The sequence below is a fragment of the Dasypus novemcinctus genome, chromosome 7, assembly GCF_030445035.2.
Source record: "Dasypus novemcinctus isolate mDasNov1 chromosome 7, mDasNov1.1.hap2, whole genome shotgun sequence".
Taxonomy (NCBI): Eukaryota; Metazoa; Chordata; class Mammalia; order Cingulata; family Dasypodidae; genus Dasypus; species Dasypus novemcinctus.
Genome location: NC_080679.1, coordinates 1,249,615 through 1,273,920, shown reverse-complemented (window position 1 = coordinate 1,273,920; position 24,306 = coordinate 1,249,615). Strand labels below are relative to the sequence as shown.

Here is a 24,306-nt window from a genome sequence, read left to right as displayed (position 1 = left end):
GGCACAGCCGTGCGGGGATGCGTGCCAGGCCCCCAACGGCCACCCCGTGCCCCCGCCCGGGCCGCTGACCGCCGACCCCGGCCCCTCTGCAGGGTTCTACACGGGCTGGCTCCTGCCGGCGGCGGTGCTGGGCACGCTGGTGTTCATCGGGGGCTCCCTCGCCGCGTCCTCAGACACGCCCACGTAAGAGCCGCGTCGCAGCGCCCGGCCGCCCCGGCCTCGCGGCCGGCCAGGGGTGGCGCAGGGAGAGCCCTGCCCAGAGCTGGGGAGGGGGAGCGGGTGAGCACAGCCCCGCCCCTGCGGGTGTCACAGGGGGCCGCAGCTCAGAGGCCTGCACGGGGAGACAGGTGAGCTGGGCTGGGTGTGGTTCTCTTATAATAAACGATTTTATCACGGAGCTGAGACTCCAAAGTCATCTCAAATCATCGTTGCATATGTTTTAGTTTTGTCGTAAGTTTTGATACTGGAAAGCATGAATCCTCCAACTGTATTCTTTTCCAAGATTGTTTTGACTATTTGGGATCCTTGAAATTCAATGTGAATTTTAGGATGGACTTTTCTATTTCTGGGAAAAAAATAAAAGGTTCCTGGGTGTATTAGCCAGCCAGAGGGGCACTGATGCAAAATACCAGGAATGGGTTGGTTTTTATGAAGGGCATTTATTTGGGGCAGGAGCTTACAGTTACCAGGCCATAAGCATAAGCTACTTCCCTCACCAAAGTCTATTTGGAGCAAGATGGCTGCCAACATCTGCGAGGGTCCAGGCTTCCTGGGTTCCTCCCTTCCTGGGTCTTGCTTCTTCCTGGGCTCAGGGTTCCTCGCTTCCTGGGGCTTGCTTCTCTTTCCTCTGTGAGCTGACTTCCTGGGGCTCCAGCTTAAGGCTTCAGCATCAAACTCCAACATCAAAACTCCAACATCAAAAACCCCCAAATCTGTCCTTTGCCTTTTATCTGTGAGTCCCCACCCTTTGGGAGCCCCACTGGCACAAGAGGTTTACGTGATTACTTAATCAAGTAAACCTATGAATCCAATACAATCTAATATGCCCAGAGGAAAAGATCAGCTTACAAACATAATCCAATATTTCTTTTTGGAATTCATTAATAAGATCAAACTGTTACACTGGAATTTTGGTAGAGATTGCATTGAATCTGTACATTGTGCTGGGTAGTATTGACTTGTTAATAAGATTAAGTCTTCCGATCCATGAACATGGGATGTCTTTCCATTTATTTAGGTCTTTAATTTCAGCAACGTTTTGTGGTTTTCAGTTTACAAGTCTTTTGCCTCCTTGGTTAAGTTTATTCTGAAGTACTTTTTATGCCATTATAAATGGAATTATTTACTCAATTTTTTTTCAGATTGTTTATTGCTAATGTATAGAAATACAACTGATTTTTGTATGTTGACTTTGTATCTTGCAACTTTGCTAAATTTGTTTATTAGCTCTAACAGTGTTGGTGGAGTCTCTAGGATTTTCTAGATATAAGATTACATTGTAGAAACAGAGACCCATTACTTCTTCCTTTCTAATTTGGATGGATTTTTCTTTTTTCTTGTGTGCTCTGGCCAGTACTTCCAGTACTATATTGAAGAGAGGCAGCAAACACAGCACCCGTGCCTTGTTCCTGATCTTGGGAGGAAAGCTTTCAGCCCTTCACCTGCTCTAGTGTGAGCTGCGCTGCTTTCACATACAGCCTTTTTTGTGTCAAGGAGGTTCCCTTCCATTACTAGTTTATTAAGTGTTTTATCATGAAAGGGTGTTGGATTTTGTCAAATACCTTTTCTGTATCAGAGATTGAGAATAATCACGTGGGTTTCCTCTTAAATTCTATTGATGTCGTGTATGACAGTGATTGAGTTTTCTCATGTGGAGAATCCTGGGAGAATCCACTCGGTCGTGGGGTGTGATAATTTCTTTAAGGAGGTGCTGGGGTATGAACCCAGGACCTCATACATGTGCAGCAGGCACTCAGCCACTAGCTACACGCGCCCCACTGTACAATCCTTTTATCATGCTGTTGAAGTTGTTTTTCTAGTATTTTCTTGAGGATTTTTGCATCTATATCTACAAGGGATATTGAACTGTAGTTTTAGTGGTGTCTTCTGGATTTGTATCAGGGTAATGCTAGCATTGTAGAATGAGTTAGGAAGTGCTCCCTCCTCTTCAATACTTTTTAAATATCTTATGAAATATGGGTTATTTCTTCTTTAAATATTTGGCAAAATTCACCAGCGAAGCCCTCTGGGTCTGGACTTTTCATTGTTGGGAAGTTTTTTGTTTTTGTTTTTGTTTTTAATTTAGTCTCCTTTTGTAATAGGCATCTTCAGATTTTCTGTTTCTTCTTGAGTCAATTTCATCAGTTTATGTGTTAAGATTTTGCCCATTTCACCTCTATTGTTTAATTTGTTGATGTACAACAGTTCATAGAATTCTTTTATAATCCTGTTTCTATAAAATCAGTAGGAATGTTCCACTTTCATTCCTGATTTTAGTTATTTTAATCTTCTCTCTTTTTTCTTAGTCAATCTAGCCAAAAATTTGTCAATTTTGCTCATCTTTTTAATGAATCAACTTTTGGTTTTGTTGATTCTATTTATTTCATTTATCTCTGCTCTAATCTTTATTATTTTCTTCCTTCTGTTCATTGGGTTTTAGTTTTTTTTTTTTTGTAGTCCTGAAGTTCTACAGTGAGGTTATTGATTTGAGAACTTTCTTCCTAAATTGTTCGCATTTACAACTCTAAATTTCTCCCAGCACACTGCCTTCACTGCATATGTTTTCATACTCAGTCATCTCAAAATATTTTCCAGTCATTTCCCTGTGCTCTCTTCTTTGTTTAAGAGTGTGGCTTAATCTCCACATATTCATGAATGATTATCCAGTTTTCCTTCTTTATGGTTAGGAAGTGGATTCAGGTGAACTCTCTGTCCTCCTTCCAGGAATATTTTTAGCTCTTTTCAATCCAGCACCTCTGGAAAACTCTGTCCCTCAAGGCGTGCTCAGCAGGATGCTGAGGAATACAGTGCCTCTCCTCTGAGTCCACCTCCCTGTTCTCTCCAACCTGGATCTGGCTTTCCCTGCTGACTGTAACAGTGGGTGCATGGCCTGCCAGGGGGGCCTGCTGAGCTCCGGCCCCTCGGCCTCTGGCTGCCCCCTGCTGAGATCACACATTTATGGGCCACAGAGTGATTGCTGGTAAGGGGAAAGAAAGGTCAGGGGCCTAGAACCTTCCTTTCCCCAGTATTCCCCCACCCTAGTCCCTTTGCTGCTATGTGGATGCTATTGTGATTGCCGTTTGTATATTAAAGGGTTTTTATATTAAAAATGGTCTAAAAGTAAAATGTACTTCATCTAGGAAAAAAAGATGATTTGTCTGATTTCAGTCTTTTCAAATTTGTTAAGGCTGGTGCTGTGGCCTAACGTATGATCTCTCCTGGAGGACGTTCCACGTGCACTTGACAAGAGCATGTTTTCTGCTCATGTTGGGTGGAGTGGTTTAAAGATGTCTCTCAGATTTCATTGGTTTATAGTGCAGTTCAAGTCCTCTACTTCCTTACTGATCTTTTATCTGGTTGTTCTATCCACTGTTGAAAGTGGGGTATTAGTGTCTCCAACTATTTTGCAGAACCAACTATTTCTACCTTCCATGCTATCAGTTTTCATATATTTTGGGACTTTGTTGTTAGGTGCATATATGTTTATAATTTTTAGATCTTCTTGCTGGCTTGAACCTTTTATCACTAAATGATGCTCTTCTTTGTCTCTTATAATCTTTTTTAACTTAAAAAGTTCCTGAAGGTGTACTGTTAGGTTATTCATTTTTTCTGACAATAAGATGGCCACTCTGGCTCTCTTTTGGTTACTATTTGTTACAGAATATCTTTTTCTGTCCTTTTATTTTCAACTTCTTTGTATCTTTGCATCTAAAATGAATCTCTTATAGAGAGCATATAGATGGATCATGTTTTCTTTTTTAGCCAATCTGCTGATCTCTGCCTCTTAAGAGGAGTGTTTGATCCATTCACATTTAGAGTAATTACTGCTAAGGAAGGAATTACTTCTGTGTACATATTTTAAGAACTGTGTCTGGAGGAAGAAGGAAAGCTGTGGGGCTGTCAGAGTTGGAAACTGCCCACCCAGCCCCAGCTGCATAGACACACACACACACCCTCCCTCAGGCAGGAACTGTGTAACAGCACGGACCGCTTCGAGATGTGCCCCCTGTGCTTTGACTGTCCCTTCTGGCTGCTCTCAAGTGCCTGCACCCTGGTCCAGGTATGAGGAGAGTGGGGGGCAGGGGACAGGTTTCAGGGAGGGGCAGGGGGAATGGGAGGCCCCTTGGGCTTTGGTCCTCATTCAGCCCCTGCCTGGGCTATACCCCCGGCTCTGTCACCATCCTAAAGCAAAGCCCTGGAGAGTCACTCATCTTCCCTGTGCCCCTGCCCCGCTCACCTGTAATTGAGGTTAACTCCAGCACCCACCTGCCCGCACTAGTCATGCCTAGTGCTTGATCGTGACGTGGCTCTATGGCGACGATGACGTATACCTAACCAAGAATGGCAACTTGAAGGCCCCCCACCCGGGCCCTCTTGTTCTGGCATCCTGGGGGCATCTGGCCCTTGGCCCCAAGGCAGAAAAATCCCGAAACTCTCTGGGCCCAACAGAACCAAAAATTTGGACTTCTGGGCAGAATGCCCCACTCGAGGACGCGGCAGGAAGCCTTCCGGGGTCCCCGAGTCCGTGCGTCTGCACGGCAGCCCAGCACGCTGCTGGACTTGGGCAGCTTCCTCTGTGAAAAGCGACCCTGCCGCCTCCCAGGCGCTGAGCCCCTGGCGCTCAGGCAGGACCCACCCACCTGGCACCTGCGGCCCGTGCCTGGCGTCCCGTCTGTATCAGTTTCCTACGCTGCTGTAACAAATGACCCCAAACCCGGAGGCTCAAAACAGCGGTTCCTCCAGAGAGGCTGTCCCACGCCTCTCCTCTGGGTGCACTGGCCGCCTCGTGCCCCTGGCAGGTGGCCCCCTGGCCCCATGCTCCCCTCTGGGCCTCCGGGCCCGTTTCTCCTTCTCGTCCAAGGACTCGGGGTTGGACTTAGGGCCGGGGTAAGGCGGGGCGACCCCGCCTGGGGGCCTCCTCTGTCACAGAGGCCCGCGGGCACAGAGGGAGGCCCCCGGCGCCCCGCGCCCCTGAGCCACGCCCCCGCAGGCCGGCCGGCTCTTCGACCACGGCGGCACGGTGTTCTTCAGCACGTGCATGGCGCTGTGGGCCGTGCTGCTCCTGGAGTACTGGAAGCGCACGCGCGCCACGCTGGCCTACCGCTGGGACTGCTCCGACTACGAGGACATGGAGGTGAGCGTCGCCCGCCTGCCCCGGGCGCCCGCAGGCTGCCGCTGACCCCCGCTCCCCTCCAGGAGAGGCCTCGGCCCCAGTTCGCCGCCTCGGCCCCCACCACGGCCGTGAACCCCATCACCGGCGAGGAAGAGCCCCACTTCCCCCCCAGGAGCCGGGCGCGCCGCATGCTGGCGGGCTCCGTGGTCATCCTGATGATGGTACCCGGCCCCGCCCCGTGCCCTGCCCTCCTCGGCCCCCCCACCCCCCTGCCCTCCTCCTGCCCTCCCCAGGCCCCCGTGCCCTCCCCGGCCCCCACCCCCCCCTGCCCTCCTCCTGCCCTCCTCCTGCCCTCCCCAGGCCCCCGTGCCCTCCCCGGCCCCCCACCCCCCCTGCCCTCCTCCTGCCCTCCTCCTGCCCTCCCCAGGTCCCCGTGCCCTCCCCCTGCCCTCCCCCTGCCCTCCCCGGTCCCCCCAGTCCTCCCCCTGCCCTCTCCAGGCCCCCCCTGGCCCTCCCTGGTCCTCCACCTGCCCTCTCCCGCCCTCCTCAGTCCTCCCCCCTGCCCTCTCCAGGGCCCCCTCCCCTCCCCCCGCCGCCCCCAGGCCCTCCCCGGTCCTCCCTCTGCCCTCCCTGGTCCTCCCCCACCCTCCTCCTGCCCTCCCCCTTTCCCTGTGCCCTGCTCTCCCCCTACCTTCCCCGGTCCTCCCCCCATCTTCCCCCTATCCTCCCCCCCTCCCCCTGCCCTCCCCCTGCCCCTGTACCTCTGTCCCCCCTGTCCTGGGATCCCCCGTCTCCTAACACCTCCTCTAGGTCCCACAAAACCCTCTCTGCCCCCAAAGGGCCCGCTGTGCCTGGGCTCTGGGGGTGGCTGAGCCGAGGGTTGTAAGGCTGGGGGCTCTGGGAGGGTCTCCCCGCAGCGGTGGGCCTGAAGCCCCCCAGCACAGGCGGGCGCCCCAGAGATGAGGGGTGGCAGTGCCAGCACCGGGGTCCCTGCCCCCAGCCCCGGCCCCCGAAGTAGACCCTGGAGCTCCCGGAGGGCCCCGCTGGGGGGTGCAGGGCCCAGAGGGCGCCCGGCCGCAGCTGGGGGCCCCTGAAGGTGCCCTCCACCCCCGAGGGCGGGTCAGAGCGCAGCCTGTGCCGCAGGTGGCCGTGGTCATCATGTGCCTGCTGTCCGTCATCCTGTACCGCGCCATCATGGCCGTGCTGGTGTCCCGGTCGGAGAACGCCGTGCTGGCGGCCTGGGTGAGCGCTGCGCCCCCGTCGCCACCTGCCCCCGCTGACCGCGCTCTCCCGCCCCCGCCCCGCCCGGCCCCGCTGACCGTGCTCTCCCGCCCCTCCCCCCCCGGCCTGCCCCGCTGACCGCGCTCTCCCGCCCCCCCCCCCCGCCTGGCCCCGCTGACCGCGCTCTCCCGACACCCCCCCACGGCCGGCCCCGCTGACCGCGCTCTCCTGACCCCCTCCCCGGCCGGCCCCGCTGACCGCGCTCTCCCGCCCCCCCCCGCCCGGCCCCGCTGACCGCGCTCTCCCGCCCCTCCCCCCCCGGCCGGCCCCGCTGACCGCGCTCTCCTGACCCCCTCCCCAGCCGGCCCCGCTGACCGCGCTCTCCCGCCCCCGCCCCGCCTGGCCCCGCTGACCGTGCTCTCCCGCCCCTCCCCCCCCGGCCGGCCCCGCTGACCGCGCTCTCCCGCCCCCCCCCCCCCGCCCGGCCCCGCTGACCGCGCTCTCCCGCCCCCCCCCCGCCCGGCCCCGCTGACCGCGCTCTCCCGCCAGGCCTCCCGCATCGCCAGCCTCACGGGCTCCGTGGTGAACCTCGTCGCCATCCTCATCCTTTCCCGGGTCTACGTGGGCCTGGCCCGCGTCCTGACCAGATGGGGTGAGCGCCCGCCCCGCTGCCCCCCGCAGCCCGGCCCGGCAGAGCCCCCTTTATGCCCACGGGTCCCCCGAAAGCAGCCGCAACCTAGAAATCAGCTCCCAGGAAGGGCCCTCGGCCGGAGGGAGGGGGCGCTTGGCTTGCCCTGGCCTTCCTCTGGGGGCTCACCCCCCAGCCTGGGCCCTCGGGGTCCCCAGGCCCCCACAGGCCAAGCCTCTCTTCCAGGCAGCTGGGGAGGGGGTCTCGGGGGCTGGGGTGGGGCCCCCAACCTGTGGCGTCCAGCACACAGCAGAGTCCAGGGGCAGGGTCCAGCCAGGGCGGCGGGGGCTGCCTTGAGCCCCCCTCTTGGCACCTCCAGGCCCCATCTCACCCCAGGGGTCCTCCGGCCTCACCCCTCACAGCTGGGGGCTCCCCAAGTCCGCACTATCCCCTCTAGAATGGGCTCTGGGACTCCCATGGACCATCCAGGAGGAAACGGGTGTGGGGGGGTATGACTGCACGGGGTCCAGACCCCCACACGAGGGCGGCTTATGACAGACAGACCACTCCATGCCCCCCAGAGCCTAGGCGGGGACTGTCGGACGCGCCGCTCATCCTGCCCCTCCATCCCCCTCCCTCCCCTACCCTCTCCCCTCCCCCTCTTCCTCCCCATCTCCCCAGCCTCTCCCACCCCCTCCTCCCTCCTCTCATTTCCTAATGACCAGCAGTAATTACTCAGTCTCTGCCCCACCCCTTGCTTGTGTGTTTTGGGGCTTAAAGTGCGAAGGAGAAAGGGGCGTGGGAGGAGGGGTGGATGACCTTAGGTGGGGAGGCCGGGGCCGTGGGGGTCCAGGCCAGTCCCTGCAGGAGCCACGGGGGCACCCCGTCCCCTCCGGCTCAGCCACTGCCCCACCTGCTCCTAAGCTGTCTTCTGTGGCTCCCCCAGCCTGCCCACGTAGGCTGAACCACGTGACTGTGGGTCCAGGGAGGCATCCCCCAAATTCCCAGCTCCTCCTCTTCATCTAGTGTTCTTAGATAATTTTGAAACTTAAACGTCTCCCTCTGCCCTTCTGGGAATGGAATTCTTTGAGTTCTGGGGCGATCGGCCTCCCCAGACCCGCCCGGGAGGTGGCCTTGCGGGGGGCGCCGGGCCGCAGAGGTGGCGCCGGGCTGAGCGGGGCGTCTGCGCAGAGATGCACCGGACACAGACCGCGTTCGAGGACGCCTTCACCCTCAAGGTGTTTGTCTTCCAGTTCGTCAACTTCTACTCCTCGCCCATCTACGTTGCCTTCTTCAAGGGCAGGTCAGCACCCCATGGGGCAGCCCTAGGCCGGGAGCGGGCAGGGGGGCAGGGCGGCGGGCAGGGCGGGGGCAGCGCAGCGGGCAAGGCAGGGGTCAGCGCGGCGGGCAGGGCGGGGGCAGCGGGCAGGGCAGGGGGCAGCGCAGCAGGCAGGGCGGGGGCAGCGGGCAGGGCAGGGGGCAGCGCAGCAGGCAGGGCGGGGGCAGCGGGCAGGGCGGGGGCAGCGCAGCGGGCATGGTAGCAGTGTGGGGGCTCGCCCGGGCCCGTGCAGGAGGCCAGGCTGGCCGCCCCGGCTCAGAAGCCCTGCTTCCCCAGGTTTGTGGGGTACCCCGGCAACTACCACACCTTGTTTGGAGTCCGCAGCGAGGAGGTGAGTGCCGAGAAGAGGGCCCCGCAGACACCGCCCCTCCGCTGCGTGTCCTGGGCCCCGCCCACTCTGTGGCTGCCACTCTGGGGCTCCGGCCGCCTTACCCCCCTGCACCCCAAGACGTCCCATCCCGGACAGCCACCCACGGGCCTCCATGCCGCTGGCCTGCAGGGGCCAGGACGTGCGTCCCCGCTTGCCGCCCACCCCAGCTGCTGCGCTGCAGCCCGAGCCTCTCCCCGGCCTGAGGGGCGCCGCTCGTTTGCAGCACCTGGGAAGGGGCGCGAGCCCCTTTTCCCACCGTGGGAGTGGGATTGGTGGGGGTGGAGCACTGTCGTAGGAGGGGCCCCAGAGCAGACCCCGAGGCATTTGGGTGCCAGTGCTGACGTGGGCGGGGCGCCTACAGGAGCGTGGGTGAGGGGCCGCGCTGCCCCGATGCGCAGGACAGCCTCGGGATGGCTTGGGCGAAGGGCCGCAGTCGGGGTGGCACTGGGGCCCTCGGGACGCGGGGGTCCCTGGCAGACCTCCCAGCTCGCCCGACGACTTCCTGACGGGGACGAGGGAGAACGGGCTTCCCACAGGGGCTGGGCTGTGACCTGCCCCACAGCCACCCGCAGTGTGCACGCTCCAGGGGACCCCGATCTCACAGAAAGGGGACAGGCCTCCCGGGCACAGGGCGGGTGCGGGCTCAGGGCGTCCTGCTGGGGGGGGACAGGCCTCCCAGGCACAGGGTGGGCGTGGGCTCAGGGCATCCTGCTGGGGGGGGGACAGGCCTCCCAGGCACAGGGCGTCCTGCTGGGGGGGGGACGGGCCTCCCTGGGCACAGGGCAGGCGTGGGCTCAGGGCGTCCTGCTGGGGGGGGACAGGCCTCCCCGGGCACAGGGCGGGCGTGGGCTCAGGGAGTCCTGCTGGGGGTAGGGGGGGACGGGCCTCCTGGGCACAGGGCGGGCGCAGGCTCAGGGTGTCCTGCTGGGGGGGCCGGGCAGCTGCAGCAGGAAGCAGGAAAAGTTCCCAACTCACACTGGCTCGAGAAGAAAGGGGGTGTGAGCGGCGCACGCACCGGAAGGTCAGGGCTCTGTGGGACCAGGCAGGGCTGGACGCGGGTCCGAGCAGGCTGCGCTGCTTTCCCAGGCCCGCACTGTCGCAGGCCCGCACTGTCGCAGGCAGGGTCTCCCCCCGCCGCTGGACACCGGCCTGGCAGCCCCCCCGCCCTGCCCAGAGCTTGAGCCCGAAGCCCCAGGCCCACCGCCCTCTGGCTTGAATCAGGCAAAGGACCCTCCCTGATTGGAGGGGTTCCACCTTGGGTCCCCCATGACCCCGTGTGGGTCCCCAAAGGTCGTTAGGTACAAAGGGGAGTCTCCCTGTGCCTCTTCCACGCAGTCCACTGGGCCCTGGGGCCTGGAAGAGGCTGGCAATGGGGAGGGAGACGCGGAGGCAGGGTCTCCGCGAGCCTCAGGGCCGGAGGCGCCTCCGAAAGGCAGGTGAGGGCGCGCCCCGCCACCTTTGAGGCGTGCAGGAGGGGGCTGCCCCGGCGCCTCCCGGCCAGACCCCGCGCCTTGCCATTGCAGTGCGCGGCCGGGGGCTGCCTGATGGAGCTGGCGCAGGAGCTCCTGGTCATCATGGTGGGCAAGCAGGCCATCAACAACGTGCAGGAGATCCTCGTCCCGTGAGCAGCCCCCCGGGCAGCGGCCCCGGGCACGCGGCGCAGGGGACGGGCCCGCCGGCTTCCGGGTTCCGCAGTGCAGCTCCAGGGTGGCGGCCTCCCCAGCCCTCTGCCCCCGCAGACTCTGGGATGCCCCCCGTGCTTGCTGCCGGGGGCGCCGGGACACCCCCCTCCATGCTCACCCCACGGGCGCCGGGACGCCCTCCCCTCCCCCCGTACTTGCTGCCATGGGCGCCGGGACGCCCCCCCCAACTCGCCCCCGCAGGCGCCGGGGCAGCTCCGTCCCTGGCCGGCTGGGTCCCTGGACAGGTGGGCCCATCCCCCACAGCCACTGCACCGGGCCAGGGGTCTGCCGGCCCGCCCACCCCCGGCCTCCGCGGCAGCACCAGAGGGGAGGCCCAGGACCCCAAACTGCCTGCCTCAGGAGCCCCTGCCAGGGTCACTCTGACGGCTGGGTCCCCTCGCCCAGGTGCCACCCCACCACCACAGGCATCGTGGCCCCAGCAAGCCCCCGGCCCCCCGCCCAGACAGTCCCCCCAAGGCCTGCCCGAGGTGGCCTCCCTGCAGCCCGAGGCTGGCCCTGGACGGCACCCCCCCCCCCCCCCGGCCCCCGGCCCCACACGCCCCCTCCCCGGGCATCAGGGCAGTCACACCACCCCTGGGGGGCCTTGGCCAGGCAACACCCCTTCCCTGGCGGGAGGGGCGCTGGGGGGTGACAGCCCCAGGGGAGCCCCTCCCGCCCTGATGTGGAGCGTGGCGCCTCCGCAGTTGCCAGGGCGCCCCATTTCCCCCGCCACGTTTAGGCCGATTTTTCTGAAGCTCCTGCAGGGGAGGGGGAGGGGCTACGCCCCCGAGAGGACGGGACCCTCGCTGCCCCCGCCCCTCTCCCGCCGGCCCCTCCCCGGCACCCCGCCCGCGGCTCCCCGGGGCGCCAGGGCCATGGCGCGGTTCCGTCCCTCCGCAGGAAGCTCAAGGGCTGGTGGCAGAAGTGGCGGCTGCGCCCCAGGAGGAGGGCGGCGGGGGGCCGGGCGCCCTGGGAGGCCGACTACCAGCTGCTGCCCTGCGAGGGCCTGTTCGAGGAGTACCTGGAAATGGGTAGGGGCGCGCCGTCCTCGGGGAGGCTGCCTGAGGCTCGGGCCGCCCCGTGGAGCTACAGAGCACGGGGGGCGGGGGGGGGGGGGGGAGTGGGGCGCCCAAGACGGGGCGAGGCCGAGGAGGGCGCTCCCAGGCTGGCCTCGCCGCCCCGCACCCGGGGCCTCCCGCAGGGAGGGGGAAGGCAGCAGGGGCTCAGGAGCAGTCCTGGGGGGTCTTTGGGGGGGGGGGGGGTGAGAGGCCCTCGCAGAGGGAGGCCACAGCGCCGGGCGAAGGGGCTTGAGTTTCTCCAGAAACTTGCTCAGGGCCCACGCTGGGTCCCTCCGCAGCGCATTCCCCACGCGGGCAGCGCGCGCTTCGTGGGGCAGGATCTGTGCCATGAAACACCTAAGGCAGGCTGCACTGGAGCCAAATGCGGCTTTGAGCTCCCCAGCAGCCAAAGCAAGGAGGGGTGTGGTAGAGGCGCGGCTCTAGGTGGACGGCAGCTCAGCAGGGGACACGCAGCCCGCGCGGCTCGTCTCCCCCTCCCCGGGCACAGCCCTCGAGCACTGGGCCGGGGCCCTCCGCCCTTCTCCCCCACCAGGGGGGAATGGGGAACCCGGCTGGAAGGCAGGAGCAGGCCTCCGCCCCCCACCCCTGCCCCCGGAGGGGCAGGACCGGCCCAGCAACCTGGGGGCCAGGCCCGCCGGGAAGGCCAGGGGCCGCGCAGGGCGCCGCGCAGGGCGGCCGAGGCGCCAGGGGGGCCCCCGGGGTGCCCAGAGCTGAGCTGGGGCCGCAGAGGCGGCTGGGCGGGGCGCCGCGCGTGACCCACCCGCGCCCCCGCCCGTGACCCACGCGTGACCCGCCCGCGCCCCCGCCCGTGACCCACGCGTGACCCACCCGCGCCCCCGCCCGTGACGCACCCGTGACCCGCCCGCGCCCCCGCCCGTGACCCGCCTGCGCCCCCGCCCGCGACCCACGCGTGACCCACCCGCGACCCCGCCCGTGGCCCGCCTGCGCCCCCGCCCGCGACCCACGCGTGACCCGCCCGCGCCCCGCGCGGCCCCGCAGTGCTGCAGTTCGGCTTCGTCACGGTCTTCGTGGCCGCCTGCCCGCTCGCGCCGCTCTTCGCGCTGCTCAACAACTGGGCCGAGCTGCGCCTGGACGCGCGCAAGTTCGTCTGCGAGTACCGGCGCCCGGTGGCCGCGCGCGCCCAGGACATCGGCATCTGGTTCCGCGTCCTCGAGGCCATCACGCACCTGGCGGTCGTCAGCAACGTGAGCGGGGGGCCGGGGCGGCGGCGGCTCTGCGGGGCGCGGGGGCCCGTTCGCGGGGGGAGGGGGAGGAGGGGCGCGCGGGGCGCGCGGGCGGCAGGGCCGGGCTCAGCCCACGCGGGGCCGCGCCGCCCGCCCAGGCCTTCCTGCTGGCCTTCGCCTCCGACTTCCTGCCGCGCGCCTACTACCGCTGGACCCGCGCCCGCGACCTGCGCGGCTTCGTGGACTTCACCCTGGCGCGCGCCCCGCCCGCCTTCGCCGCCGCGCACAACCGCACGTGCAGGTGGGGGCGCGCGGGGGCGCGGGGGCGCGCGGGGGCGCGGGGGCGCGCGGGGGCGCGCGGGGGCGCGGGGGCGCGCGGGGGCGCGGGGGCGCGCGGGGGCGCGGGGGCCAAAATTCTATACTGATAGAAATAGAAATGTCTGAGGAGGCCAAAACATGTTTGACAGGTGAATTTTCTGTAAAGGCAGAATTTTTAAAGTATGTAAAATAATTAGAAACAGTGTATATCAATAACATGTAAAATAAACCACAATTCACATTTAAGCTAAATAACCAATCCATGTAAATTACCTCGACTAACTTGTGTTACTATTTAGAACACTGTAGTGTTTTCATAAAAGGTAAGAAAGGCGGCTCGCCACTTTCCAGGAGCACCTGAAGTTTACGTTGCACAACATACTTCAACACAACAGCATTTTGACCAATGGTAAATAATTTATAGGAAACCCTCGCCTATTCAATAATGCTTTGTTATAAAGCTAATATTCGGACCAGTTAAATTTGAAAACTCCATTATGCTGATATTTCCAGAAGTATTGTTAACTTAGCAGTTAATCATTTTACCATGCCATTTATGGAATGGAAAAGAAGATGGTACCCTTTGCTTTTATTTTGGAAGGGACTTACTGGAATCATTTGACTCCTCACTAGGTGACGGCTACACTTTCTTCTCTGCCCGCTGAGGTTGCCTTCCACTTCCCTTTGATTTGAAAGCTTTCTGGACTCAGCAGTGAGCATCATCGTGCTCCTGCTCAGAATGTAAGACTGCAGTTCTGTTCAAGACAAGGAGATTCCATCCTCAAAACTTCCCACTGCACAGCTTGTCACATCTGCTGCCCAGGCCTTGTTAGTAAATTATCGTTGAAAATGAGTGAGGACAGCAGTACCCTCACTGCCATCATTACTAATTTTAAATAAACCATTTTATATCCAAAGAGATGCATAGAAAACACATACACAGATAAATCAGTGTGTAGGAATTGAAAAACTCACACTACATCTACAAATGTCCTAAGTTCCCAGATTCTTTTTTTTAGATTTTATTCCACTCCCCCTACCCCCGCCCCCGCCACCTGCCCTCACCGTCTGCTCTCTGTGTCCCTTTGCTGCGCATTCTTCTCTGTCTACTTCTCTTCTCTTCTGTCTTCTCTTTAGGAGGCGCCAGGAACCAACCCTGGGACCTTCCAAGGTGAGAGAGAGTCACTCAATTGCTTGATGCATCGCAGCTCCCTGATTTGCTGTCTCTCATTGTCTTTCCTCTGTCTTTTTTGTTGCATCATCTTGTTGAGTCGGCTGTCACATGGGTCAGCTCGTTGTGTGGGCCAGCTTGCCTTTACCAGGAGGCCCCGGGAACCGAAACTGGGACCTCCCATATGGTAGATGGGAGCACAATCGCTTGAGCCACATCTGCTTCCCTATCGTTTTTACTGTTGAGTTGTAACATCTCTTTATATATCTTAGCTATTAAACCGTTATAAGACATGTGATTTCCAAATATTTTCTCATATTGAGTCGGCTGTCTTTTCACCCTTTTGACAAAGTCCTGTGAGTTATAAAAGTGTTTAATTTTGAGGAGGTCCCATTTATCTATTTTTTGTTGTTGTTTCGCATGCTTTGTGTGTAAGGTCCAAGAAACCACCACCTGCCACAAGGTCTTAAATATGTTTCCCTACATTTTTTTCTAGTAGTTTTATGGTCCTGCTTTTATATTTAGACCTTTGGTCCATTTTGGGTTGATTCTTGAATAGAGCATGAGATAGCAGTCCTCTTTTATTCTTTTGGTTATAGATATCCAGTTCTCCCAGCACCAGTTATTGAAGAGACTATTTTGTCCCATTAGCATGGACTTGGTAGGTTTGTCAAAAAGCAGTTGACCTTAGAGGTGAGGGTTTATTTCTGGACTCTGTCTTCCACGATCGACGTGTCTGTCTTTATACCAGTACCATGCTGTGATGACTGTCATTTTGTAATATGTTTCAAGGTCAGTCAGTGAAATTCCTCCCACATCACTTTCTTTTTTAGAATGCTTTTGGCTATTCGAGTGCACTTTCCCTTTCAAATGAATTTGTTAATTGCCTTTTCTAATTCTGTAAAGTAGGCTGTTGGAGTTTTGATTGCGATTGCACTGAATCTTTAAATCAGCTTGGGTAAGATCAACATCTTCATGATATTTAATCTTCCAATCCATGAACATGGAATGTCTTTCCATTTGTTTTGGTCTTCGTTGATTTCTTTTAGCATGGTTTTGTAGTTTTCTGCATAGAGGTCCTTTACTTTGGTTAAATTAATTCCTAGGTATGTGAGTCTTTTTGTTGCTATTGTAAATGGAATTTTCCCTCTGATTTCCTTCTCAGATTGTTCAGTAATAGTGCACAAAAACATTACTGATTTTTGCTTATTGATCTTACATCCTGCCACTTTGCTGAACTCATTAATTAGCTCAGGTAGCTTTGTTGTGGATACCTCAGGATTTTTTAAGTATAGGATCATGTCATCCTGTACTTACAGTGAGAGTTTTACTTCTTTTCCTATTTCGGTACCTTTTTTTTTTTCTTGTCTAGTTGCCCTAGCTAGAACTTTCAGTACAGTATTGAATAGCCATGGCGACAGTGGGCACCCTTGTCTTGTTCCTGATCCCAGAGGGAAAGCTTTCAACCTTTAACCACTGAGTGCAATGTTGACTTTGCGTTTTTCATATATGCCTTTTGTCATATTGAGAAATCTTCCTACTATTCCTAGCTTTTGAAGTGTTTTTATTAAAAAAAGCATCCGGATTTTGTTGAATGCCTTTTCTGTGTTGATTGAGATGGTCATGTGGTTTTTTCCCTTCAATTCGTTAATGTGGTATATTACATTTATTGATTTCCTTATATCAAACCAGCCTTGCATACTAGGAATAAATCCCACTTGGTCGTGATATATAAGTCTTCTTTTGGTATGCTGTTGGATTCGATTTGCAAATATTTTGTTGAGTATTATTGCATGTATGTTAATTAGAGATTTGTCTATAATTTTCTTTTCTTGTAGTATATTTATCTTGCTTTGGTATTAGGGTATATTGCCTTCATAAAATTTGTGGGTAATTTTCCCTCTTCAATTTTTTTGAAGAGTTTAAACAGGATTGGTGTTAATTCTTTTTGAAATGTTTGGTAGAATTTACCTGTGAAGACATCTGGTCCTGGAGTTTTCTTTGCTGGGAGATTTTTTTTTTTTAATTTTTTATTGATTTTGTAAAAATATTACATTAAAAAAAAATTATATGAGGTCCCATTCAACCCCACCACCCCCACCCCACCACTCCCCCCCCCAGCAACACTCACTCCCTTCATCATGACACATCCATTGCATTTGGTAAGTACATCTCTGGGCATCTCTGCACCTCATGGTCAATGGTCCACATAATGGCCCATACTCTCCCACATTCCATCCAGTGGTCCCTGGGAGGATTTACAATGTCCAGTGATTGCCCCTGAAGCACCATCTAGGGCAACTCCAAGTCCCAAAGGTGCCTCCACATCTCATCTCTTCCTGCCATTCCCCATATCCATCAGCCACCATGTCCACTTTTCCCATTCCAATGCCACCTTTTCTCTGTGGGCCTTGGATTGGTTGTGTCTGTTGCACCTCTATGTCAGGAGGAGGCTCAGATTCCACATGGATACTGGAGGCAATCCTCCTGCTTTCAGTTGTAGGCACTCTAGGCTCCATGGTGTGGTGGTTGTCCTTCTTCAACTCCATCTTAGCTGAGTGAGGTGAGTCCAATAAATCAGATTGTAGGAGCTGGAGTCTGTTGACGCTCAGGGCCTGGCTATACTATTGTCAGTCCAGAGATTCAAATCCCCTAAATATATATTAAACCCCAACACCAACTACAATTCCAGTAAAGTAGGATGAAAGTCTTATGAAAAGAGATCCCCTCTGAGTCCAGTTCCATCATGCAGAAACACCAGCTCCAAAGAAGGGCCATCTGACATGGCAGTGAACCCCGTCTGCCATGACCATAGAACCCATGGGTCTCTTTAGCCCTCAAAGGAACCAACACCTGGGGATTGCATCCACTCCATCTGTCTCCTGCTGGGAGATTTTTTATGACAGATTCAATCTCTTTAAATGTGATTGGCTTGTTAAGTTCTTGGATTTCCTGTAGCGTCAGGGTAGGTTGGTTGTTCATTTCTAGGAATTTCATCTAGTTTGTCTAGTTTGTTGCTATACAGTTTCTCATAATATCCGCTTATGATTCTCTTTATTTCTCTGGGGTCATTTGTAACCTCCTCCCTTTCATTTCTAATTGCACTTATTTGCATCTTCTCTCTTTTTCTTTGTTAGTCTAGCTAGGGGTTTGTCGATTTTATTGGTCTTCTCAAAGAACCAGGTTTTGGTTTTGTTGATTTTCTCTAGTTTTCTTGCTCTCAATTTCATGTATTTTTGCTCTGATCTTTATTGTTTCTTTCCTTCTGCTTGCTTTGGGATTGATTTGCTTTTCTTTTTCTAGTTTCTCTAGTTGTTCAGTTAGATCTTTGAGTTGAGCTCTTTCTTCTTTTTTAATATAGGCATTTAGGGCTATAAGTTTCCCTCTCAAGACTGCCTTCACTATATCCAGTAAGTTTTAATAAGTTATGTCCTCATTTTCATTTGTCTAAATATATTTACTGACTTCAGTTGCAATTTCTTTTTTGACTCACTGATTATTTAGGACTATGTTCTTCAGCCTCCACACATTTGTGAATTTACCTTTTTCCTGTCTATTATTGATTTCCAATTTCATTCCATTATGATCTGAGAAGGTGCTTTGTATAATTTCTGTCTTTTTATATTTATTGAGAGCTGCATTGTGCCCTAACATGTGGTCTATCCTGGAGAAAGATCCATGTGCACTTGAGAAGAATGTATAACTTGCTGAGATTGGATGTAGTATTCTAGATATGTCAGTTAGGTCTAATTCATTTATCATATTGTTCAAGTTCTCTGTTTCCTTGTTGATCTTCTGTCTAGTTGTTCTAGCTAATGATATGAGTGGGGTGTTAAAGTCTCCAATGATTATTGTAGAGATGTCTGTTTCTTCCTTCAGTTTTGCCAGAGTTTGTGTCTTGCATTTTGGGGCACCCTGGTTAGGTGCACAGATATTTATGACTGTTATGTCTTCCTGGTTGACTGTCCCTTTTATTAATATATAAAGGCCTTCTGAGGGAGTGGAGATAGCTCAAGTGATTGGGTACCTCCCTCCTGCATCAGAGGTTCCGAGTTCAGCTCCTGCTGCCCCCTAAAAAAAGAAACAAGGAAGACGAACAGACACAGCAAATATATAGGCCTTCTGTATCTCTTCTAACTTTTTTTTGCATTAGAAGTCTGTTTTGTCCAGTATTAGTGTAGCTACTCCTGCTCTTTTTTGATTACTATTTGCATGGGGTATTTTTTTCTAGCTTTTCACTTTCAGCCGGTTTGTATCCCTGGGTCTAAGGTGAGTTTCTTGTAAGCAGCATATGGATGGCTCATCTTTTTTAATCCATTCTGTCAGCCTGTATCTTTTTTTTTTTTTTAAACAATGTACTCTTTTTTTTTTTTTTTAAAGATTTATTTATTTAATTTCCCCCCCTCCCCTGGTTGTCTGTTCTTGGTGTCTATTTGCTGCGTCTTGTTTCTTTGTCCGCCTCTGTTGTCGTCAGCGGCACGGGAAGTGTGGGCGGCGCCATTCCTGGGCAGGCTGCTCTTTCTTTTCACGCTGGGCGGCTTTCCTCACGGGCGCACTCCTTGCGCGTGGGGCTCCCCCACGCGGGGGACACCCTTGCGTGGCACGGCACTCCTTGTGCGCATCAGCACTGCGCATGGCCAGCTCCACACGGGTCAAGGAGGCCCGGGGTTTGAACCGCGGACCTCCCATGTGGTAGACGGACGCCCTAACCACTGGGCCAAAGTCCGTTTCCCAGCCTGTATCTTTTGATTGAGGGTTAATCCATTTATATTCAATGATATTAATTTAAATGCAGTATTTACTTCCACCATTTCATCCTTTAGTTTTCATATGTCATGTCATATTTTTCATCTATTTACTCTTTGGTTATCCTCTCTGCTATTCTTTCTTCTACACTCTCCTCTGGTCCTCTCTTTCCCCTGTCTTTTTATTTCAGGCTCTAAGGCTCCCTTAATATTTCCTGCAAAGGTGGATTCTTTTTTGCAAACCCTCTTAATTTCTGTCTGTGAATATTTTATACTCACCTTCATATTTGAAGGACAATTTTGCTGGAATAAGTAATCTTTTTTTTAAGATTTATTTAATTTATTTCTCTCCCTCCCCCACCCCCCCAGTTGTCTGTTTGCTGTGTGTTCTTCTTTGTCTACTTCTGTTGTTGTCAGTGGCACGGGAATCTGTGTTTCTTTTTGTTGCGCCATCTTGTTGCGTCAGCTCTCCGTGTGTGCAGCACCGTTCTTGGGCAGGCTGAACTTTCTTTTGCACTGGGCGGCTCTCCCTACGGGGCGCACTCCTTGCACGTGGGGCTCCCCTACGCGGGGACACCCCTGCGTGGCACAGCACTCCTTGCGTGCATCAGCACTGCGCATGGGCCAGCTCCACTCGGGTCAAGGAGGCCCGGGGTTTGAACCATGGACCTCCCATGTGGTAGATGGACGCCCTACCCACTGGGCCAAGTCTGCTTCCTGGAATAAGAAATCTTGGCTGTCACTTTTCCTCTTTCAGTATCCTAATTGTATCATACATTCTTCTCATCTCCATGGTTTCTGAAGAGAAATCTGTGCTAAATTTTACTGGGTATCCTTTGTATGTGATAGTTTGCTTCTCCCTTGCTGCTCTCAGAATTTTCTCTTTATCTTTGACATTTGACATTCTCAGTACTTTGTGTCTCTGAGTAGGTCTATTCACATTTATTCTGATTGGGGTATGCTGTGCTGCTTGGATGTGTAAGTTCATTTCTTCTCCTTCTGGAACTCCCATGACACACATGTTGTTACATTCTGTGTTGTCATTCAACTCTCTGAGCCCCTGCTCCATTTTTTCCATTCTTTTCCCTTTTCAATTTTAGCCATTCTGTCTTCTGTATCATTTATTCTTTCTTTTATCATTTTGAGTCTGCTGTGCATGCCTCTAATGTGTTTTTGTTCTGACCTATTGTGTTTTTCATTTTCATGAAAACACTTTTCTGTTCAGGATTTCAAAAATCTTCTGAGCACTCGCTCAGTATCTTCTTGATGTCATTATCTCTTCAGCCATATTGTTTTTCAACTCTTTAATTTCAATTTGGAAATTTGTGAGTATCTCATAATTAGTTCTCTCAAACCTGTGTCTCTTCTGGGACTTTGATATATTACTTTTATTGGGCCATGTCTTCCATTTTCTTAGTATGGCTCATAATTTTTTGCTAATGTCTAGGCATCTGATTAGAATGTAGTTTACTCAGATGCTCAATTTCTTTCTTTTGTAGGGATTTAGTGGCAGGAGGCTGTGTGTTCCTACTGCTCTCTGATTCTTGGCTCGACCTGGATTGTGAGGATTGTCTCTGCTAGTTGCTCAAAACTGGGCTCTGGACCCAGTAATTGTTTGCAGCTCTGCTTCCCAGGGCCTTGGGGAGGGAGGCTATAAAGGCCGGACACAGCCTGTCTTACATATTTTTAATTTTTTCCCATGCATTTCCTTGGCCTGCCAGCAGATGGTGCTCTTTGGCAGCTCTTAGTTCAAGGCCTGGTGGGAGTGTATTTGCTGCAACACAGACTGGATCAAGGTGCTAGAGCTTCCTGCCTGGAGGCTAGGAGCCTTGAAATTCAGACTTTCTCAGAGGCAGTTCTCTAGTCTTCTCTGGCAGCCCCCTCCCTTATCCTGGGTAGGAGATATTTCCACTCCCTTTTGAATCCTCAACAATCGGTCCTGGTTAGTAGAGGAGGAGATTGGAGGGTCTATATCTTTAGCCTCTTGCGGGCTCCCAGGCTAACAATGGTGCAGCCCCACCCAGCCTGGACGGGCTTGGGGACACAGCGACCAGACTGTCGTCCAGAAGCTGAGGCAGCCTCAGGCTGTGTGTCTCTCTCTCCCCTTTCCTGGGGAGGTGCATCCTCAACAGTCGGTCCGGGGCTAGAAGAGAAGGCGAACGGGAGGGTGGGATCTCTTCTGCCCTTTGCGGGCTGACAATGGCCCGGCCCCCCCAGGCCTGGAAGCTCTTGTCAGTCGCTGAGAACAAATCTGAGGGTCAGAAGCTGAGTCAGCCTCAGGCTGTGTCTCTCTCTCCCCTTTCCTGGGGTGGTGATCCCTGGAGCCCCTTTGTCTGTAGCCACAGGCCCAGAGGCCTGAGAATTTTAGTGTCTTTAGTGTGGGGGAGGCTTGGCGGCAGCAGCCGCTGCCCTCAACTCACAGTTCTGTCGTTGAGATTCCCCTCCTTTGTCCCTCTTTCCTCTGTGTCATGCCTTTACCCAGCGTCCTAACCCCTAGAAGATCTGTTTCCAGGCCCTTTCAGCCTGACTTCTAGCTCTTTTTCTGGAGGAGGAGAGAGTCCCGTGTCTTTCTAGTCTGCCATCTTCCCGTTTTTTGTTTGTCCTACTTTAATTTGAACTTTAAATTTCCATAGGGATTTCCAAAGGGCTCTACCCTGGGCTGGAGCTCTCTTAGCAGTCCAGGTGCCTATAACACATTTACCTGACCAGATACCCAGGCCATTGGCCACTGCCCTTGAGTTTGTGTAAACTCATACCCCAAGACTTTTGTGACCTGAGTTTTCCTAACAGCTCGGGCCACAGCTCACACTTCAGCCCATCGAGACGATTCCTTCTTCCCCTTCCTCCCTGGGGCTCTTGCTGTCAGTCAGCTATGAAGCTGCAGCCTTCCAGTCGAGAGCCGCACCCCTGCCCTGAGACGTGGTCTCAGCAAAGCAGGCAGGACTCTTAGCCACTAATGGTGGTGGCAGATTGAGGTGTTGTGCTGCCAAATCCCGAGGCAGGCCTGCCATCTGTGGGAGGCGGTTCAAACCAGTCTTTGCAGCGCTGGTTTTGTCTGTCCTGAATAAACACAGATCAGAGGCGCAGTTGGGAATTGTACAGATTGACACACTGAACCAGCAGGTCCAGGGCTCTCCTCTCTGGTCTGTAGGGGCCCCTTTTCTCTGGACGGAAAGATGGGGTGTCTCTGAATTTTAACCTCTCCACTGCTGTTCCTGTGCTTTTCACTGACTGCAGCTGACCTTGAGACAAAGCATCAAAGACAATGGGGAGAAATGGGAAACTCACATCCACAAAGGCCACTTCTTCAAGTTGTGAGTCCTTTCCACAAGCTGTCTGCTTCTGTTTACTTTTCAGGGTCTTCAGGTACCTTGGCATTTTGTCCAGAGTTTTAAATTGTAATCCATGTGGGAGCTAGGTTGTAGTGACCTACTTCATCTTGTCTAGAACTGGGCCTGCAAACACGAGTATTTCAAAGTCTGGTCAGATCAGTCCATTTTCTGGATCCCCTGTGGGTCTGTTTCTATTACCTATTGTTTTTGTAGTTTCTGATCACATTTTCTTGACTCCTTGTGTGTCCTTTTTCCCCATTATGTGCCAAATGTGGACTATAAAAAGTTTTTTGTTTTTTTAAAGCAAACTATTACAACTATTACTTTTATCAGTGAATTTTAAAACAAATCAATTTTACTGACACATATTAATAAAGCCTACAATTCATCCAAAGTGTACAATCATTGGTGTTTGGTATAGGCACATAGTTGTGCATTCATCACTTCAATCATTATTAGAGCATTTTCATTATTTCAATCATAATAACAAAAAACAGACAAGCAAATTCTTCACCTCTCAATCTGTTTCCCCTGCTGTACATAGTTGCTATTTCTGGATGTTCTTGCACAATTATTTATTTAAGCAGTTTTATTTATATGGTATAATCACATACCATATGATCTATCCAAAGTGTATAATCAATGGCTTTTAATAAAATGACAATGTTTTGCATTCATCACCATGAAAAAAATTTTTTTAAAAGATTTTATTTATTTATTTAATTTCCCCCCCTCCCCCTGTTGTCTGTTCTCTGTGTCTATTTGCTGCGTCTTGTTTCTTTGTCCGCTTTTGTTGTCGTCAGCCGCACGGGAAGTGTGGGCGGTGCCATTCCTGGGCAGGCTGCACTTTCTTTCGCGCTGGGCGGCTCTCCTTACAGGGCACGCTCCTTGCACGTGGGGCTCTCCTATGCGGGGGACACCCCTGCGTGGCGTGGCACTGCTTGCGCGCATCAGCACTGCGCATGGGCCAGCTCCACACGGGTCAAGGAGGCCCGGGGTTTGAACCGCGGACCTCCCATGTGGTAGACGGACGCCCTATCTACTGGGCCAAGTCTGTTTCCCACCAGGAAAAATGTTAAAACAACTTTATTACTCCAGAAAGAACAACTCCACACCCCTTAGCAGTCCTTCCCCAGCCCTACATAACCACTAGTCTAATTTCATCTTTACAAATTGATTTATATTTACGTTTTATATAAACGGAATCATACAACATGTAGTACTTTGTGTCTGGTTTCTTTCACTTAGCATAATTTTTTTTTGTCTGATATTAACGTTTTGTAGTATTAACATATCTGTTCAGCTTCAAAGGAAGACAGTCTTATATATGCAATTTTACCCATATTCATATTTCACATGTGGTTTTCCCATGCTCTACAGTTCCATGTTCCTTTAGCATTCCTTTTAGAAATTTACATGGCCTTAGACTTTCCCTTTAAAAATGATTTGAGACCTGGAATAGTCTTACCTTTCTCCCAGGAGAAGGGATTTTTTTTGCTTTTACCGGGCGGGCTGAGGCAGAGCAGTAGCAGGTCTTCTCCCCTCATCACAGGAGCTGAGGCTGTCTGAAGCTTCCAAGGGCGCTGGCCCGCTCCCACTTGGCCTTTGCCCCAGAGTGGGGGGCTTTTGAGCCCCGCCTCCCAGGGCGGGCCCTGGATTACAGTCCCAGGTGCTACAAAGCAGTGACATGTTCTGTCTGGCCTCCCGGTCCCGGTTCTGGAGTTGGCCGGAGGAGAAAGGCAGCACCCTTCTCCGTCCCTTCACTCTTGGCCCCCATGCCCTTGTGGTGAAGGCAGAGCTCCTCGCCATGGCCTCGAGGACCCATGGGGCCCGCCCTGCTCCCCTCCCAGCCCGGGGCGCCCCCAGGGCCAGCCAGCACCTGCTCCTCGACCTGGTCACATGGCG

General features: G+C 54.5%; 1 protein-coding gene across 10 annotated transcripts in view; it reads left to right on the top strand.

The window, feature by feature from the left end:
* ANO7 (anoctamin 7) overlaps positions 1-24,306 on the top strand; it is a 53,149-nt gene that overhangs the window by 27,137 nt on the left and 1,706 nt on the right. For 3 of the 10 annotated variants that reach the window (XM_058299714.1, XM_058299704.2, XM_058299706.2), the window contains 12 exons: positions 93-183; positions 4,183-4,279; positions 5,210-5,353; positions 5,416-5,553; positions 6,476-6,574; positions 7,103-7,205; positions 8,373-8,484; positions 8,797-8,851; positions 10,414-10,511; positions 11,473-11,603; positions 12,651-12,856; positions 12,994-13,136. In XM_058299714.1, the coding sequence (XP_058155697.1) occupies positions 93-183; positions 4,183-4,279; positions 5,210-5,353; positions 5,416-5,553; positions 6,476-6,574; positions 7,103-7,205; positions 8,373-8,484; positions 8,797-8,851; positions 10,414-10,511; positions 11,473-11,603; positions 12,651-12,856; positions 12,994-13,136 (1,417 nt within the window). The other 7 variants (XM_058299707.2, XM_058299705.1, XM_058299709.1 and 4 more) reach the window with 6 other exon arrangements.